At 52.8% G+C, this 15,198-nt stretch overlaps 1 protein-coding gene across 1 annotated transcript in view; it reads left to right on the top strand.

The window, feature by feature from the left end:
• The first annotated feature begins 3,111 nt into the window (after nt 1-3,111).
• Plcb2 (phospholipase C beta 2) overlaps nt 3,112-15,198 on the top strand; it is a 19,521-nt gene continuing 7,434 nt past the window's right edge. The window contains exons 1-18 of the mRNA XM_021193454.2: nt 3,112-3,307; nt 6,428-6,505; nt 7,036-7,104; nt 7,687-7,827; nt 7,943-8,022; nt 8,143-8,196; nt 8,292-8,367; nt 10,955-11,055; nt 11,204-11,370; nt 11,469-11,615; nt 11,778-11,935; nt 12,129-12,211; nt 12,445-12,529; nt 12,832-12,994; nt 13,058-13,158; nt 13,238-13,334; nt 14,611-14,695; nt 14,806-14,930. Of these exons, the coding sequence (XP_021049113.1) occupies nt 3,224-3,307; nt 6,428-6,505; nt 7,036-7,104; nt 7,687-7,827; nt 7,943-8,022; nt 8,143-8,196; nt 8,292-8,367; nt 10,955-11,055; nt 11,204-11,370; nt 11,469-11,615; nt 11,778-11,935; nt 12,129-12,211; nt 12,445-12,529; nt 12,832-12,994; nt 13,058-13,158; nt 13,238-13,334; nt 14,611-14,695; nt 14,806-14,930 (1,894 nt within the window). The 5' untranslated portion in view covers nt 3,112-3,223. The remainder of the gene's footprint in view (nt 3,308-6,427; nt 6,506-7,035; nt 7,105-7,686; nt 7,828-7,942; nt 8,023-8,142; nt 8,197-8,291; nt 8,368-10,954; nt 11,056-11,203; nt 11,371-11,468; nt 11,616-11,777; nt 11,936-12,128; nt 12,212-12,444; nt 12,530-12,831; nt 12,995-13,057; nt 13,159-13,237; nt 13,335-14,610; nt 14,696-14,805; nt 14,931-15,198) is intronic.

Below are 15,198 nucleotides of genomic sequence, written 5' to 3'. Positions count from 1 at the left end.
TGGGTTCAGAGGCTAACTCACTAAGAAGGAGTAAGAAGGGGACAGACAGTGGTACATACATACTCCAGTGATAGTGGTACATACATACTCCAGTGATTCCAGCACTGGAGAAGCTGAGGCGGGAGGCAGTGTCCTAGGTCAGGCTGGGAGCATGGGAAGTTGGGACCTAACCTTGGGAGGCAGCTGCTGAGCATAAGCTCTGTCCCCAAAGCTTCCACATGTCAAAGCCAGTATCACAAACGGCATCTCTAGCAGCATCCTCCTAGATTGGCTGCTTCTCCTGGGCCCATCCCTTTCCTCAGCAAGCTCAGGGGCATCCCTATGAGGTACGGTTATTCCCACTATACGGTGAGAAAGATGAGGTGCTTTAAAAGGTGAGCATCACCAGATAGACTTACTCAGTAACTGGCTGAGTTCATAGAACAGTGTGTGGAAAACAGGCTTCAGAGGATGCAACAACTGATTCCTCTCTGCAAGGTAGCAGTTGCCTCAATCCCACCCCAACATACAAGGTGCCACCCTTTTCCTGAATCCCACTGCATCAGGTGGGAAAATTATCTACCTGGCCAGAAATTCTGGCACCTGAAGATATGAGTTTAGCTTCCACCCCTGAACTTCTCTGGTGAGCAGATTGGAAATCCAGTCACCCCATGAGTCCAGTGCTACAAGGGAGCAGGGGGAGCTGGGCCTGGGCCTGGGACCTCCTCCCCTCTGCACCCCTGTAGAGACAGCTGTTGCCTGTAAGCTCCCTCCCTGTCTGCAGCCCACAGCTCCCACCCGTCAAACTCAGCACAATGACACAGATCTACTGACTTCCTGGAGTGGCTGACTCCTGAGTCGGCCTCTTTCCCCAGCAGCCTCAGCTTTCCCGTGAGCCCAGCAGGGGGCATCCTTGCCCTTCCACGCTCCCCCCTGGGGGTTAGCTTGGCCTCCTGCCAAGGCGAAGCCTTCCAATCAGCAACACCCAAGAGGCTAACTTCCCAAATGTATTCCTGAGACTTCCCTCCCTTCAGCCACCGCCACTCTACTATTATTTACATTATGTTTTTTTTTTTCTTTGTCAACTTAGTATTTTTAAAACTTGAACTCCAGCGTTCTAACAATCTTCCAGCTTGGCCCCCAAAGAGCTGTGACTGCAGACACGGTCCGCCATGCTGGGCAACGTATATGTATTTTTAAAAGAGGAAACCCCTCTTCAGTAAAGGTCTTTCAAATAGCTTGCCACTCTTTTGGCTGGCATCCAGATTTAGCAGGCCAGTACCACTGATGTTACTACAGTCAGGAATCCCAGAACCTGTCCAGGGATGCCATCAATGGGTAAGGATATAAAGCTTCTCTTCTGTGGGCTTAGGGCCAGAGATGGAAGGAGCAAAGAGCCCAGCAATCTTTGAAGGAGGAACAGAGACATCCCTCCTCCCTTCTAGGCTTTCTTCCAGGCCCATGGCTGCAGGCAAGACAGGAAGGAAGAACTTGGATGTGAGGACCTACACCTGCAGGTGACAGGTGTAGGCTTTGGGAAGGGGCAGGGATTTCCCTTGCAAAATTCATTCAAACAGAGAGGGAACCTGATCCCACAGAGACAGCCAGATGTGCAGGGGCTCCCAGGAGGCTCCCAGGAGAGACACTGAGGGAGGGGTTGGAACACCTGTCACCTGTAGGAGTTTGGGAGCCGTTTTTTCCAGGTGGTTCATTCAGATCTTGCTCTGGTCCTGCCCCTCTGGTCTTAGAATTGCTTCTCTGAGGACAATTAATTTCTAAGCTAGCTTCCTTTGAGAAGTTCACTACTTTTATTGGGGGTGGGCAGGCTCTCTTGTAGCCTAGTCTTGAACTCCTGACCCCCATCCCTCTACCTTCAAGTGCCAGAGCCCCACAGATTTACCTTTTGAATCTCACTAATGCTAACTAACCTGTTCATCTAAACCTGTTCTCTCTTGCCCGCCCCCACTCTCATGCATTGGCTCCTAGCTGCAGAGGTAGTTCCAGGGCCTGGGGAAGGTAGTTCACAGTTGTGGGGGTGGGTGCAGGGGCAGCACAGAGACCCCTGATGGGACCTATTGCAGAAGGCCAGGGCCTCAGAGGGGAAGGAAATCATGGGTTAAGCTTCTAGCCTCCCCAACGGGGCTAAGCCATTCGATAAGAGTGCATTAGGTAAGAGGAAGTGACTTGGGCCCCCGAGCTGGGCTGGAGCTGAGCCTCTGGGATAGATATGGACGTTGTAAGGATCGCAACACCCGGAACCGGGTTAGAGCGGGCTACATCCTGAACAGGGGCTAGAGCAGGCTCTGGTCTGCCTCTCAGAACCTCTCTCCTCCAGGATCTGTGTGTGAGGCAACACAGTACGCGAAGGAACACTCCAGTGGAGGCCGGCGGTAAAGGGCCTCTCAGGCTGTGTGAGGCAGCCGCTGGGCAGTGTTTTAAGGTCTTCACTGAAAGGCTCAAAGACGCAGAGAACTGTCATGGGTGAGAGGCATGCTGCATCACCTGGCTCTCATTTTCATGGGGAGGAAGCACTGAGAAAGAGGAGCTGGGTGTTCGAGGAACTTTGCTTATTCAAAACACTCAGAGCCAGCTGGGACCTGGCCCATCCCTGACTCCCACCTCCAGAGTGATCCCACCCTCTAAGGACAGAACCCCTGCTCTTGGAGGACCCTTTTCCTAAAGAACTGTTTGTGTTCTTGCCTCAGCCCAAGGCTCAGGAATGGCATCTCCCACCGTCCTCCATGATATTATCCCTTTCTTCCATTCGCGGGGGTAAATCTAGTAAAGCCTGTCTTTGTAACGGGGTCCTGGCCCCAACATTTCTAGATCTCATAGCCTGCCCCTCAGTTCACAGCAGCCCAGAGAAGGAAGCCCAGAGCAGGAAGTGCTGAGGCAGGGGGCGGGGAGGGACTCCCAGGAGAGGAGCCCAGCCCCTTTGGGCAAAACAGCAATAGCAGCCTCGGACTTCAGGTGGTGGTGGAGGAGGAGGAGGAGGAAGAGGAGGAGGAGGAGGAGGAGGAGGAGGCTGATTTACAAGGCAGATTGACTGGGCCCCTGCCTGAAGCTCTGCGTCCTGCATCCAGCTACTGCCACCCCGCAGGCTATAAGAGCACTTCCGGACCAGTACTGGGCGGGTGCCATGTGAGCCCAGCCTAGCTTCCCCTCCTGTTCACCCTTCTTCCTTCTCTCCTCCTGTCCCCTGGAAAGGTTTGCCCAACCTCTCCAAAGAGGGACACTTGACATCATGTCTTTGCTCAACCCTGTCCTGTTGCCCCCTAACGTGAAGGCATATCTGAGCCAAGGGGAGCGCTTCATCAAGTGGGACGATGTGAGTAGGGCTCGCCCCCCCCCCCCGGGACAGCGGGGGGGGGGGGCTGGGCTGCTTGGGAGCTTTGCAGAACTGGAGGGTTGGTTTATGTCTTCCCAGCACCCAGGCGCCTATGTGGCTGTCACAGTAGTTTAGATAAACAAGTCTGGGGTGAGGGTGGGTGCTCCTGGCGGCTGGCTGTAGGGAAGGAAGCCTCTGTGTTTGGGAATAAGGGAGTGGGCTATTTGTGTGTGGGGGGGGCAGGGAAGTCAGTATCAGAAAAGGTAATCTCTTTGGACCTGATTTGCCCGTTTCAAATCCCCGAAGATGATAAAGGTTTGTCTCTAGTAACTTCAGTGTTGGTAGGGGAATGCATGCCCCTCTCCTCCCCCCTCAGCTGAGAACAGGAAGAGAGGTCAGTCAGGTCCCCTTTCCAGCACAGACACCCCAAGTTTGCTCTGGCCGGAGGCCCATAACCAGCCGCACCACCCCAGTGTGCAGAGCAAGCTGTGTCCTGTTCCAGGGAAGCCATATTCTCTCCCAAGCTACTACAGTGGCAAGAGTCACAAACAAAAGGGCCATGGACCCAGTTGAAAACGGGAGGCTCAAAGACTGGAGTCTGAGAAGGAACATACTGACTTCTGCTTCCCCCATGGTGGCACAGCTCAGCTCAGCCTTTATTACCTGCCAACCTGTCAGCCGGCCGGGGAGGGAAGACCATCTGCAGCCCAGCCCAGAGTCTGCTCCTTCCTAAGTAGTCTCTGGTCCTTCTGGGCCTGCAAACACAGCCACTAACCACAGAATCTTTTGGTCTAAGAAGAATAAAATGAGAACTGTCACTCAGGGAGGGATAGGCCTCCTTAAGAGAGCTCTAGCCTGGCCTCAGGAAGGCTTGATGTTCTCAACAGTGCGTGACATTTAGGAGGTCACCTACAATTGTTACTTCAGCTCCCTAGATTGGCTTGTCTAGTTTCTCTATGAACTGAGGGGAGTCTGAAGCTAGACCCTTTGGGCATCTGGCTGTCAAAACTGTGGGGGTGGGGCCCTGGCATGAAATGCTTTCTGTTTCTTTGGAAATGTTTTGGTTGGTGTGGCATGGTGGTGGCACGCTGGTGACATGGTGGTGATGTGGTGTGTCTTAGAGTCTATGGAAGGAGGAAAATGACTCACAATGAAAAGTGAAGTGGCTCTCTCAGTTCCTCTGGGAAGCATGTATAACCTGAGAGGGGCAGTGGGTCATCAGGGGTAAGGCATGTAACTCTTTCTCCAACCTGTGTGTCTGGTTGACCAATTCCCTTCCCCAGCCCAGAGTGCTGTGTGGTCCCTGGACTCTGACTTGCATGAGCAAGAATGTTCCAAGCCTGGTCATGGGACACATGACCTATGAACCAGGTTCTGCTTTCAGATAGCTTTGGCACAGTTAGTAGATATATGGCTCTATATGGATAACTGTAGTGTAAAGGATATAACCAAACCTGACCCTGTCTAGTCTCCAACAGCCCCTTCAGAACATAGAGGGGAAAGCCTTCCTGGCTATAGAAAGAAACTCAGCAAGCTCTCAGACATGACCTTCACCCTTGGGCAATAGTCCAGTGGTCCCCACAAAGCCCAGTCCTTTTCTACGAACACATCGGAAGTGAAGCTCTAACCTTGCTTCGGCTTGCATTTTGCCCTTCTCCTTCCAAGACGAGGTGGGGGTAACTGCAGGCTCCCTGGAAAGGGGGGTCCTCAGCTCTCTCTTCCAGGGCCTCCCACATGGGGCGCAAGGAAGAATGAGAGTTCTTTCTTGAACATGAGGTCGGCTGCTGGCTTGGAGTTTCTAAGTCTGACAGAACTTGAAGCGGATTCTTTCTCTGGTGGTCCTTTTGATGATTTGGGGAGATCCTCCTCCATGTATTGGGGCTTGCTTGCTTGAAATCTCCCAGTACCTCTCTATTCAGGGACTTACGCACAATTAAGTTTGCAGCTCCCTCTCACTGGTTTCCCTGCTGCAGCCTTGGGCCCTTTCTGCCCATTCTTCACTCATGTGTCTGCTTTGGGTCCAGCAAACACTCATGTTTTGCTGTCCAAGCAACTGCAATCAGAGGCAGTCTGCCCTGCACCTTCTGGGTTTCCCAGACTCGAGACCAGCTCCTGTCTATGCTATCCCACACTAAACAGTCTTGAGGTCAGGGAGTCAGCACTCACCCTCCCTGGGGCTCACTACTCAGCTTTTTCCAAAAATCAGCTTTCTTATAAAATCTTTCCCCACACTCTAACCACCTATAATGTGGGGAACCTTTCTTGTTCCATTTCCTTGGTAGATCCCATATTTGGTCTGGTGGGTCAACAGCAATAATCATGCATTTCTGGAAACTTCAGTTGTAATATCTTGTTTATATATGCAAAGGCTATTAAAATAAATGATGGCCTATGTACTGTGTGAGTGAAGTAGGGATTTAGGCCAGTTTGCTCATTCGTTTGCATACTCACTCAGCAAACTCCAAGGTTGACCACTAAGCACCAAGTTCAAGGTCTAGCTGGCTCACAGCCCTTGGGATCCTTGAGTTCATAGGCCTTTCCCAGATGTGTGAGCCAGTTCCTGTCCACACACCCTGCTTATTAAAACAGCACACTTCAGACAATCCTTTGCTGAAGGGGTAAAGTGTGGGCTGGTCTTTTGAGACAGTGCAGGTTGAGGTTGTTTGAGGACTTCACTTCAGAGGTGGGAAGGAACTCGGTGTCTCTTTGGGTCATTTGGACAGGAGGGGCAGCCAGTGCTCATGGTTGAACGGAAGGAATCTGCAGATCAGCGCTGATGCTGGATTGTACAGGGCCTTGGCTGTGTGGACCAGAGCTCAGGGCCAAGCTCTCCAAGATGGCAGCAAGGAATCTTGGAGAGAGATTCTACCCTTTGGTGGAACCATGACCCCTGAGAATAAGGAGGGGTAGAGGCGTGCTTGGTGTCCAGAAAGTGCACCTCTCCTCCAGGAACCCCACCTCCCTTCCTCAAGGCCTCCTCCCTATTGTTAGCTCAGAGAACAAAAAGGAAATACCTTTTTAATTTCTAGGAAGGGGATGAACTCTATCTGAAACCTTAGCCTGGGCCAAGAATGTTGGCCTGAGATCCAAGAGCAGATAGCTAACACCTTCTTTCCCCAGGAAACTTCAATAGCCTCTCCAGTTATCCTCCGTGTGGATCCCAAGGGCTATTACTTATACTGGACGCATCAAAATAAGGTAAGACACTACCCAACATGGCCCTCAGCTCCAAGGGGATCCAATGAACTCCGCTAGACCCCTGGCGGTATAGGATGGAGACATGGATGCAGGAGGTGCAGAGAGTGTAGCTCCTGGGGCTCTCCCATGGGCAGGGAAGGAAGGCACAGTCATCTCATTTCATGACTGCCCAGGGCAGAGATAGCTCCAGGTCATTTCAGAGCTCAGGGCTCAGAGGACAGGCGCAGCCACTCCGAGAAACAGAGGAAGGCATGGAGGTTGGAGGTGGGGGCCTCCAGGATAAAAGATAGGCTGCAGATTGCAGCTCTTGTTCCAGGGAAAGGATGAAGAGTGCTTCTCCCTAAACAGAGAGAAGCTGATGAGCAGCAAGTGAAGGGAGGGATCCGGGAAGCCTGGAGCAGTCTTGGCATCTAGAGGAGGCAGCAGCTAGGATGTGAAGGGAGGTGGAAAGCCCTCTCCCCTCTGTCATTATCCTCCACTTGACCTTCTTGTCCCCACCCTTCTCTGCTCCCACTGGGAACTGCTACCAGGAGATGGAATTCCTGGATGTCACGAGCATCCGTGACACTCGCTTTGGGAAGTTTGCAAAGATACCCAAGGTAAAGTGGGCCCAGAAGCAGCCACGAGTCGCAGAGGGTAAGGAGTGAGTCTCTCCTGGGGGGGTGGGGAGCCTATCTGTGCGACCAGATGGATGGGCCCTGGGCTGCTAAGCAACAGCAATACCAGCTGAGGCAAGGAAGGGTGGTGGGGTGGTTGCTGCTCAGCTTGCCTGGATCCTGAGGCTGGGAATTCCTGCCCCTGAGTATGGCCGATGGTCTGGAACGTGTGTCTTCTACCCCTTGCTCCCATCTTGGTGATGTTCTGCCTACCTTTGCCTAAAGCTTGTGAGAAGATCGAAGGTACCGACAGTTGGAAGCAGGATTCTCTGAGTTAGGAGCTAAGAGTCTATCTTTAAACAAAGTTCCCAGGATTCTTAGGTCCCACTGCCTTGCCAACCAAGCTCGTCCCCTGGGCCTCTCCTTCCCATGGCAGTTGCTGGAGCCAGGGATAGGGTGATGCTGGGGCCTGTGGTTTTGTGGTTCCTAGGTTCCATGGCCATTCTGATGAGGAGATACAGGAAAAGACACGTTGGGCAAGACTGAGAGCTTCCCTCTGATGTACTGTGTCACTGTTTCCTACAGAGCCAGAAACTCCGTGAGGTCTTCAACATGGACTTTCCAGACAACCACTTCCTGCTAAAAACGCTCACAGTGGTGTCCGGCCCTGACATGGTGGACCTCACCTTCCACAACTTTGTCTCTTACAAGGAGAACGTAGGCAAGGTGCATTGGCAAGACCTGGGTAGAGTGCTGGCCCTTGGGAGAGCCTGCCCTTCCTGAGACTTATAGGCCTGGGCAAGGGGCCGGGAGCTTCACTTCCGGGCTCTGTGTTCTGTAGGACTGGGCTGAGGACGTGCTGGCTCTCGCCAAACACCCGATGACAGCCAATGCTCCCCGAAGCACATTCCTGGACAAGATGTAAGTGCCTGTTCCCCCCCGCCTCTCCCAGCCTCCAGGCCTCCTCCCCACCTCCACACCTGAGTTCAAGGGGTTGGCTTCCCAGCCCCCAGACTGATGGGTTACTGTCCACCCTTCCAGCCTGGTAAAGCTTAAGATGCAGCTCAACCCTGAAGGGAAGATTCCTGTGAAGAAGTGAGTCCTCTGAGCTTGCCCCTGACAGCCACCCAGCTCCTTCCCTCCCTTGGCATGACTCCTCTGCTGCCTGGTACCTTTCTCTGCTCCCGCAGCTTTTTCCAGATGTTTCCTGCTGATCGCAAACGGGTGGAAGCTGCCCTCGGTGCCTGTCACCTTGCAAAAGGCAAAGTGAGTAGCTCTCCACCCCCAGTCAACTCTGCTAGTTCTCACTGCCACCAGAGCAAAGGTGGCCCTGGGAGGGTGATAGATGGGGAGGGCAGAAGCCAATAGCTCCCCATGCCAATTAAGCAGAACCTCTGGTTACTGACACTAGGCATGAAGGTGGGACCAGTGCAAGGGAGTGCAGTGCAGGAGGCAGTTGGGGAGGATAGCAGCAGACATGGTGATCTTTCCTATCCTTGCCTTGGGCTTAGGAAATCAATGTTTTCATTGTGGGGATCAAGATAGGGACATCAGGGACAGAAGCCAGGCCACAGGCTCCAGGAAGGGACTAATTCTGCAGTGTGTTGGGGAGAGAGGCAGAGCCAAGAGTGGAAGCTGCCAGGGCACAGACTTCGGCTCAATTCGGAAACACATTCCACTTCCTTTTAATTAAGCAATTAATTTTTAATTACAAATCAGAAGCAGGGTCACCCCATGATATGTCTTCTGTGATTTACAAAAAAAAAAAAAAAAAAAAAAAAGAGCTCTCTAGGTAGATAAGGCCCAGAATCAAGGTCTAAGCCTGGGCTGGGGGTGGTATTGGATCTCAAGCCCCTTTCCACCTTGGCCAGTGCCCTTGTGTAATTACAAGTCTCACCCCAGGAAGCATTTCCCCTGGTAAGAATTTAGGACACTAGAAATGAGTAGAACTAAGACTCTAAGCAGCCATCCTTATAAACCACACAAGAAATGCTCCCCACTAGGCCCAGCTTTCGTAGCCATGGTGACCCCAAGTGCAGCCAGGTACACTGGATCCAAGCATGGGGCAGGGAGAAGGTGGACTGGGCTCCTGAAGCAGTCCTTGGTCCTCAAGGTTCATACTGCCTGCCTGCCTGCTTCTAGTAACACTGCCCACTTTCTCTCCTGAGCTCATCCCCAGCTGAGTCCTCCTTATTTGTTCTGCTTGCCTTGTGTCCCAGTAAAAGCCACTGGCCGGCTTCGGAGGCAGAGCTGGGCTGGGGGAGATCGAGCCATGTTCTCCTGCTCAGACCCTTATCCCCCAACTGAGACTCATGTTGATCTTCCAGTGTGATCCTGAATGGCACTGAACGTTTTGTTTTCTGGAGGAACAAAATGAAGAGAACAGGATCCCTGCATACTGTCCACCTAATTTCTTGTTCTATTTCTGTAGAATCATGTACTCTGGGCTCAGACAATCCATGGTCTTTTATGTTGAGCTTTATTCACTCAACATTGCATTTTCCAGAGTCACCCATGTGATAGCATCACTACTGGGGCCAGAGGCATCAGATCCCCTAGAGCTGCAATTGCAGGCACTTGTGAGCTGTCTGTTGTGGGTGCTGGGAATCAAACTCAGAGCCTCTGCAAGATCAATGTTGGCTTGTTCTTAACCATTGGGCTATCTGTCCAGCTTCCATCTCAGTATTTGAAGGGCTTTCACTGACCCTGGAGCTCATGTGTTCGAGGATGGCTGGCAGCTACAGGGATCTTCTTGTCTCTGTCCATTCCCAACGCTGGGGCTACAGACACACTCCTCAGAGACCAGCATCTATGTGGGTGCTGGGGGCCTGAACTCAGTTCTTTATAATGCACAGTAGGTGCTAGAACAATCAAGCCATCTCCCCAGCCTTCGGGCTATCTTTTTGTTGTTGAATTAACACTTAATGGATAATTGATTTGTAAATATTTTATCTTATTTTGTGAATTGTCTATCCTCTCTCCCTTCTTCTTTCCCTCCTCCTCTTTCTTCCTTAGCTCAGATTAGCCTTCCGCCTCTTGATGGTGTCCTTACAAGCATCCATTTGTTGTTGTTGTTTGGTTGGTTGTTTTTTCAAGACAAGATTTCTCTATGTGACCGTGGCTGACCTAGAACTCCCTTTGTAGTCCAGGCTGGCCTCAAACTCATGGAGATCCATCTGCTTCTGCTTCTGAAGTGTACTACCACTACCCAGCAAGCATGCATATTTTAAATTTTGATCAAATCTGATTTTATTTCTGTGTGTGTGTGTGTGTGTGTGTGTGTCTGGTTTTCCCAACTTCTTGTCTTTTGTTTGGTGTGTGTGCAAGCCTGTGTGTTTGTGTGCGCGCGCTCACTGGGGTTCTTGCATATCAGGCGAATACTCTGCTCCTGCTGTACCATTGCATTTCTCCCTCCAGTTCCTCAGGCTTTAGCCCTCACAGTCCAGGGCTCTACTGTTAGGTGCACATTTGTCTACTTTCAAACTGTTTCTTTAGAAAGTTTGTCCTTCACTTACAAAGGAAAAAAGAAATAACAGCCCAGGACCCTGGCAGGCAAGCAGTGCCCATTGCTTATGACATTTTGTCCTCTTCATTCTGCTCATGCTTAGTTCCAATCTCTTTCCAATCCTGGAACTAGTCACTATCCAAAATCACCATCAGAGTAAGCCAGCTAACTGGCACTGCAGTCAGGCAGCAAGCTCCTTGAGACATGCCCGATGTGTCTGCTGCCTGTCTGCCTTAAGTAACTCCTCTCCTATCAGGCTCCCTTCCCCCAGAGATCCCACTGGAGGTCGTGGTGAGGCTTAGCTCTGAGCAGGTGCAATGAAGAATAACAAGGTGATGGTTCTTCCAGAATGATGCTATCAATCCAGAGGACTTCCCTGAATCTGTGTACAAGAGCTTCCTCATGAGCCTATGTCCTCGGCCAGAAATCGACGAGATCTTCACTTCCTAGTGAGTTCCTTGGGCTGGGCATGGAGTGCTGGTAAGGGCTTCCTTCCACCCATCCTTTTGGGAATCATGACGTTGTACAAGAGAAGAGGGCAATCCAAGCCTCCAGGTCCAAAGGGCATACACCTGTGCCCCTCTCTCTGGCCTGCAGCCACGCTAAAGCTAAACCCTATATGACCAAGGAGCACCTGACCAAATTCATCAATCAGAAGCAACGAGACCCTCGACTCAACTCCTTGCTGTTCCCGCCAGCCCGGCCTGAGCAGGTGCAGGTGCTCATTGACAAGTACGAACCCAGCGGCATCAATGTGCAGAGGGGTGAGGACCAAGGAAACCTGCTACTTCCTGTAGTCCCATCGCATGGGGGGGAGGGGCTGAGTGGCAGCTGTGACTGCTTGCTGTCCACTGTCTTGCAGGCCAGCTGTCGCCAGAGGGGATGGTCTGGTTTCTTTGTGGACCAGAGAACAGCGTGCTGGCCCACGATACACTGCTGACCCACCAAGACATGACACAGCCACTGAATCACTACTTCATCAATTCCTCACACAACACCTACCTGACAGGTGGGTCCTGGAAGCCTCAGGCTGAGCTGCTCTCAGGCTCTAGACCTTCCACAGATGCGTCTCCACTACTGCTTGTCCTGTTGACAGGGCAGACTATGAGGTAGTGAGGGGCCTGGGCCTGGCTGTGAGTGACACCCCTGCCCCTTCTCTCCATTGGTTCAGCTGGCCAGTTCTCAGGCCTCTCCTCGGCTGAGATGTACCGCCAGGTGCTGCTGTCGGGCTGCCGTTGTGTAGAGCTAGACTGTTGGAAGGGCAAGCCCCCCGACGAAGAGCCCATCATCACCCACGGCTTCACCATGACCACAGATATTTTGTTCAAGGTGGGTCTTGGGGTGTGGAAGCTGATGACAGTGGCCATCGGAAAGAGCCTGAGTTTAGGAGGTGAAGGTGATGGGGAGAAGCATCTGGAATACCTCAAGCTGTTGGAGGCCACCATGGCTGCCTAGTTTTATGGTACATGGAGATTAAGTAGCGGGGAGAAGTTACCCGCTCCACAGAGTTCCTTTCTTCTAGGAAGCAATCGAAGCCATTGCCGAAAGTGCCTTTAAGACCTCCCCATATCCCGTCATCCTGTCATTTGAAAACCACGTGGACTCGTGCGTATCCTGGTCCAGCCTCTTGCCTGAACCCCACCCCCACCACACGCACACATACTGTCCCTGGCCTCTAGGCATCCATTTAGTCTCCTTACAACCTCAGCATCTCCTTCCTCTGTTCCTACCTGACCCACTTCCTGGGCCCCTGATCTGGGTTATCAGGGCACAGAAGATGGGCAAGAGGTTGGTGCTAAGCAACCAACCCCTACCTCTACTTTGCTCCCTGCTAACAGACCCCGCCAACAGGCTAAGATGGCTGAGTACTGCAGGACCATGTTTGGAGAGACCTTGCTCACAGATCCCCTGGAAAATTTTCCTGTGAGTGTACAGTCTTGTGGGGCATCTTAGAGTTGGAGGATCAAGGCAGGCTTTCTGGAGGGGTGTGATGGGTAAGGTGAAATCTGGAAGCTGACAGAGATTCAGTGGGCATGTGAAAAGAGTGGTCTAGTCAGAAGGAATGGGTGAAAGAGACATTCCTGCCGAGGAACAGGTAATTTCAGTCAAATGGGAACTCAAGACACAAAGGGCAGTGGTTAGAGGTGAAGCAGCTGACATAGGCCCACACCACAGGGACACACCACAGGGGGAGGCAATGGTACCCACCTCTTCCCTGTCTACAGCTGAAACCTGGCATCCCTCTGCCCAGCCCCGAGGACCTCCGGGGTAAGATCCTCATTAAGAATAAGAAGAACCAGTTTTCTGGGCCAGCATCCCCCAGCAAGAAGCCTGGTGGGGTGGCTGAGGGCAGCCTCCCATCTAATGTCCCTGTCGAAGAGGACACAGGTGAGTAAGGGCAGTGGGGTGGGGTTTGGGGAGAGCCAGGGCTGACAGAACTATGTGTGGTAGGGTGGACTGCTGAGGACCGGACTGAGGTGGAAGAGGAGGAGGAAGAGGAGGAGTCAGGAAGCCTGGATGAAGAAGAAATTAAGAAGATGCAGTCGGATGAGGTGTGTGGGGACAGTCCCTCTGGTGGCTCCGCTGTGGGCTCTGTATTATTCCTTTTCCACTCTCCCCCTTGTCCTCTAGGGCACAGCGGGCCTGGAGGTGACAGCTTATGAGGAAATGTCCAGCCTTGTCAATTATATCCAGCCCACCAAGTTTATCTCCTTCGAGTTCTCTGCACGTATGTATGTTAATATAAGGTGGTCGGGGAGAGAGGGCAGGCCGGGTTCAGGAACAGGCTGTCCTGGTTCAAGAGTGGCCTCGTGAGTGGGATGAAAGGAAGGGGCCTGCTCTCTCTTGGACTAAGGGCCTTGTCTATAAATACCCAGCTTAGGAGTCAGGCAAAGGGCTTAAGTGGCAGTGGCTCCCAGCATTGGACTGAAGAACTTGGCAGCAAACGGAATGTCCTGGTGTGTGTCAGTGACAGGCAGGTTGGTGTGACAGGCCACTTCAGCCAGGCCTGTCTGGAGCTTCTGCAGTTTCCTAAGGTTTTGCAGCTCCCAGGCCTGAACTCTACCAAGTGCTGCCCCAGGTCTAAGCCTCGGCCCTGGAGGAAGAGTTCCTGGGAGAACACACCTTTAGTCTTCTGTGAATTCGAGGCCATCCTGGTCTACAGAGCAAGCCCCAGAGCAGCCAGGACTCTACATAGAGACCCTGTCTAAAGGAGGGGAGGAGGAGGGAAGAAAGCGCCCATGAGGGGGTGGGAGGCAGAGCAACCTCTAAAGGCTCATGTACCCCATCCGATCCTTCCTTTTTTGTGTGTCACCATGACACTTGCCCCTCTGTACACGTGGATCTCTGCCACACTGACCCCCCCCATCTGAATTCCCAGCCTGCTCTGCTACCTAGACACACCCAAGCTGTGTTTGGAGGGTATGGAGTCCTACCCTTACTACGCAGCTCCCCTCTGCACTTGCTGATTGCTTGCTCATTTCACTCCCTGTGAACATCACTGCCTGGGTATCCTTAAGGTTTCATCAGCCAAAGTCCCCTGGCTAGAGGCTTGCAGGAAGGCCTGGGGTCCTGCCAATGGCCTTGGCCAGCACCTAGACTCAGGGACAGCTATAACAAACAATATGTGAGCATGGTGTGTCCCAGGGGTATACACATGGTCTCTTCCAACTACATGCCCCAGCTGCTCTCTCTTGCCACGTGTTCCTGATACCCTGGACTCAGCCGCATATGTCTGCCACACCCTACGTGCCTATCCATGGCATATGGACCCCACTCTTTCTCACCGTGATGCAGGTCTCCTCCTGCATGTCCACCGTGATGTCCCTTTACCCCAGCACTTTTGTCGGCACACGTTCCTCTCAAGTCTGACTGCTAGACCCCCAGACCTCAACAGAATCCTCGGTTGGAAGTACCACTCTGTGGGGGAAAGTGCCCCAAAAGAAGGCAGGGCTGAGAGGGGGGCAGCCTGACGTGGACTCCCCTCCCTTTTCTCCCGTGCACAGAGAAGAACAGAAGTTACGTTGTCTCTTCCTTCACGGAGCTCAAGGCCTACGAGCTGCTCTCCAAGGCCTCCATGCAGTTTGTGGAGTATCCTTGAGGCTTTGCCAGACAAGGTCCCTGGTGGGATGGGGCTTGGGGGAGGGTCTGGGGTCCTGCTGGTACAAGTGGCCTTGGCCAGCTCCTATACTCAGTGACAGCTATAATAAACGCCAGATGAGCCGTGTGTACCCCAAGGGCACACGCATGGACTCTTCCAACTACATGCCCCAGATGTTCTGGAATGCTGGATGTCAGATGGTTGCCCTCAATTTCCAGACAATGGGTAAGGGCACTTCCAAAACCAGAGAGCCCTGCCCTGGGCCTTGCACTACCTCCCCAGAAGTGTCCCCTGGGCCCTGCATTCCCAAATGCCCCCCCCCAGAACCCGCCCCTGGGCCCTGCATTCCCAGATGCCCCCCCTGAGAACCCGCCCCTGGGCCCTGCATTCCCAGATGCCCCCCCCAGAACCCACCCCTGGGCCCTGCATTCCCAGATGGCCCCCCTGAGAACCCGCCCCTGGGCCCTGCATTCCCAGATGCCCCCCAGAACCC

This window comes from Mus pahari, chromosome 3 (assembly GCF_900095145.1).
Source record: "Mus pahari chromosome 3, PAHARI_EIJ_v1.1, whole genome shotgun sequence".
Classification (NCBI taxonomy): Eukaryota; Metazoa; Chordata; class Mammalia; order Rodentia; family Muridae; genus Mus; species Mus pahari.
The sequence above is the reverse complement of the archived record's forward strand: the minus strand, read 5'-3'. Positions and strand labels throughout refer to the sequence as shown.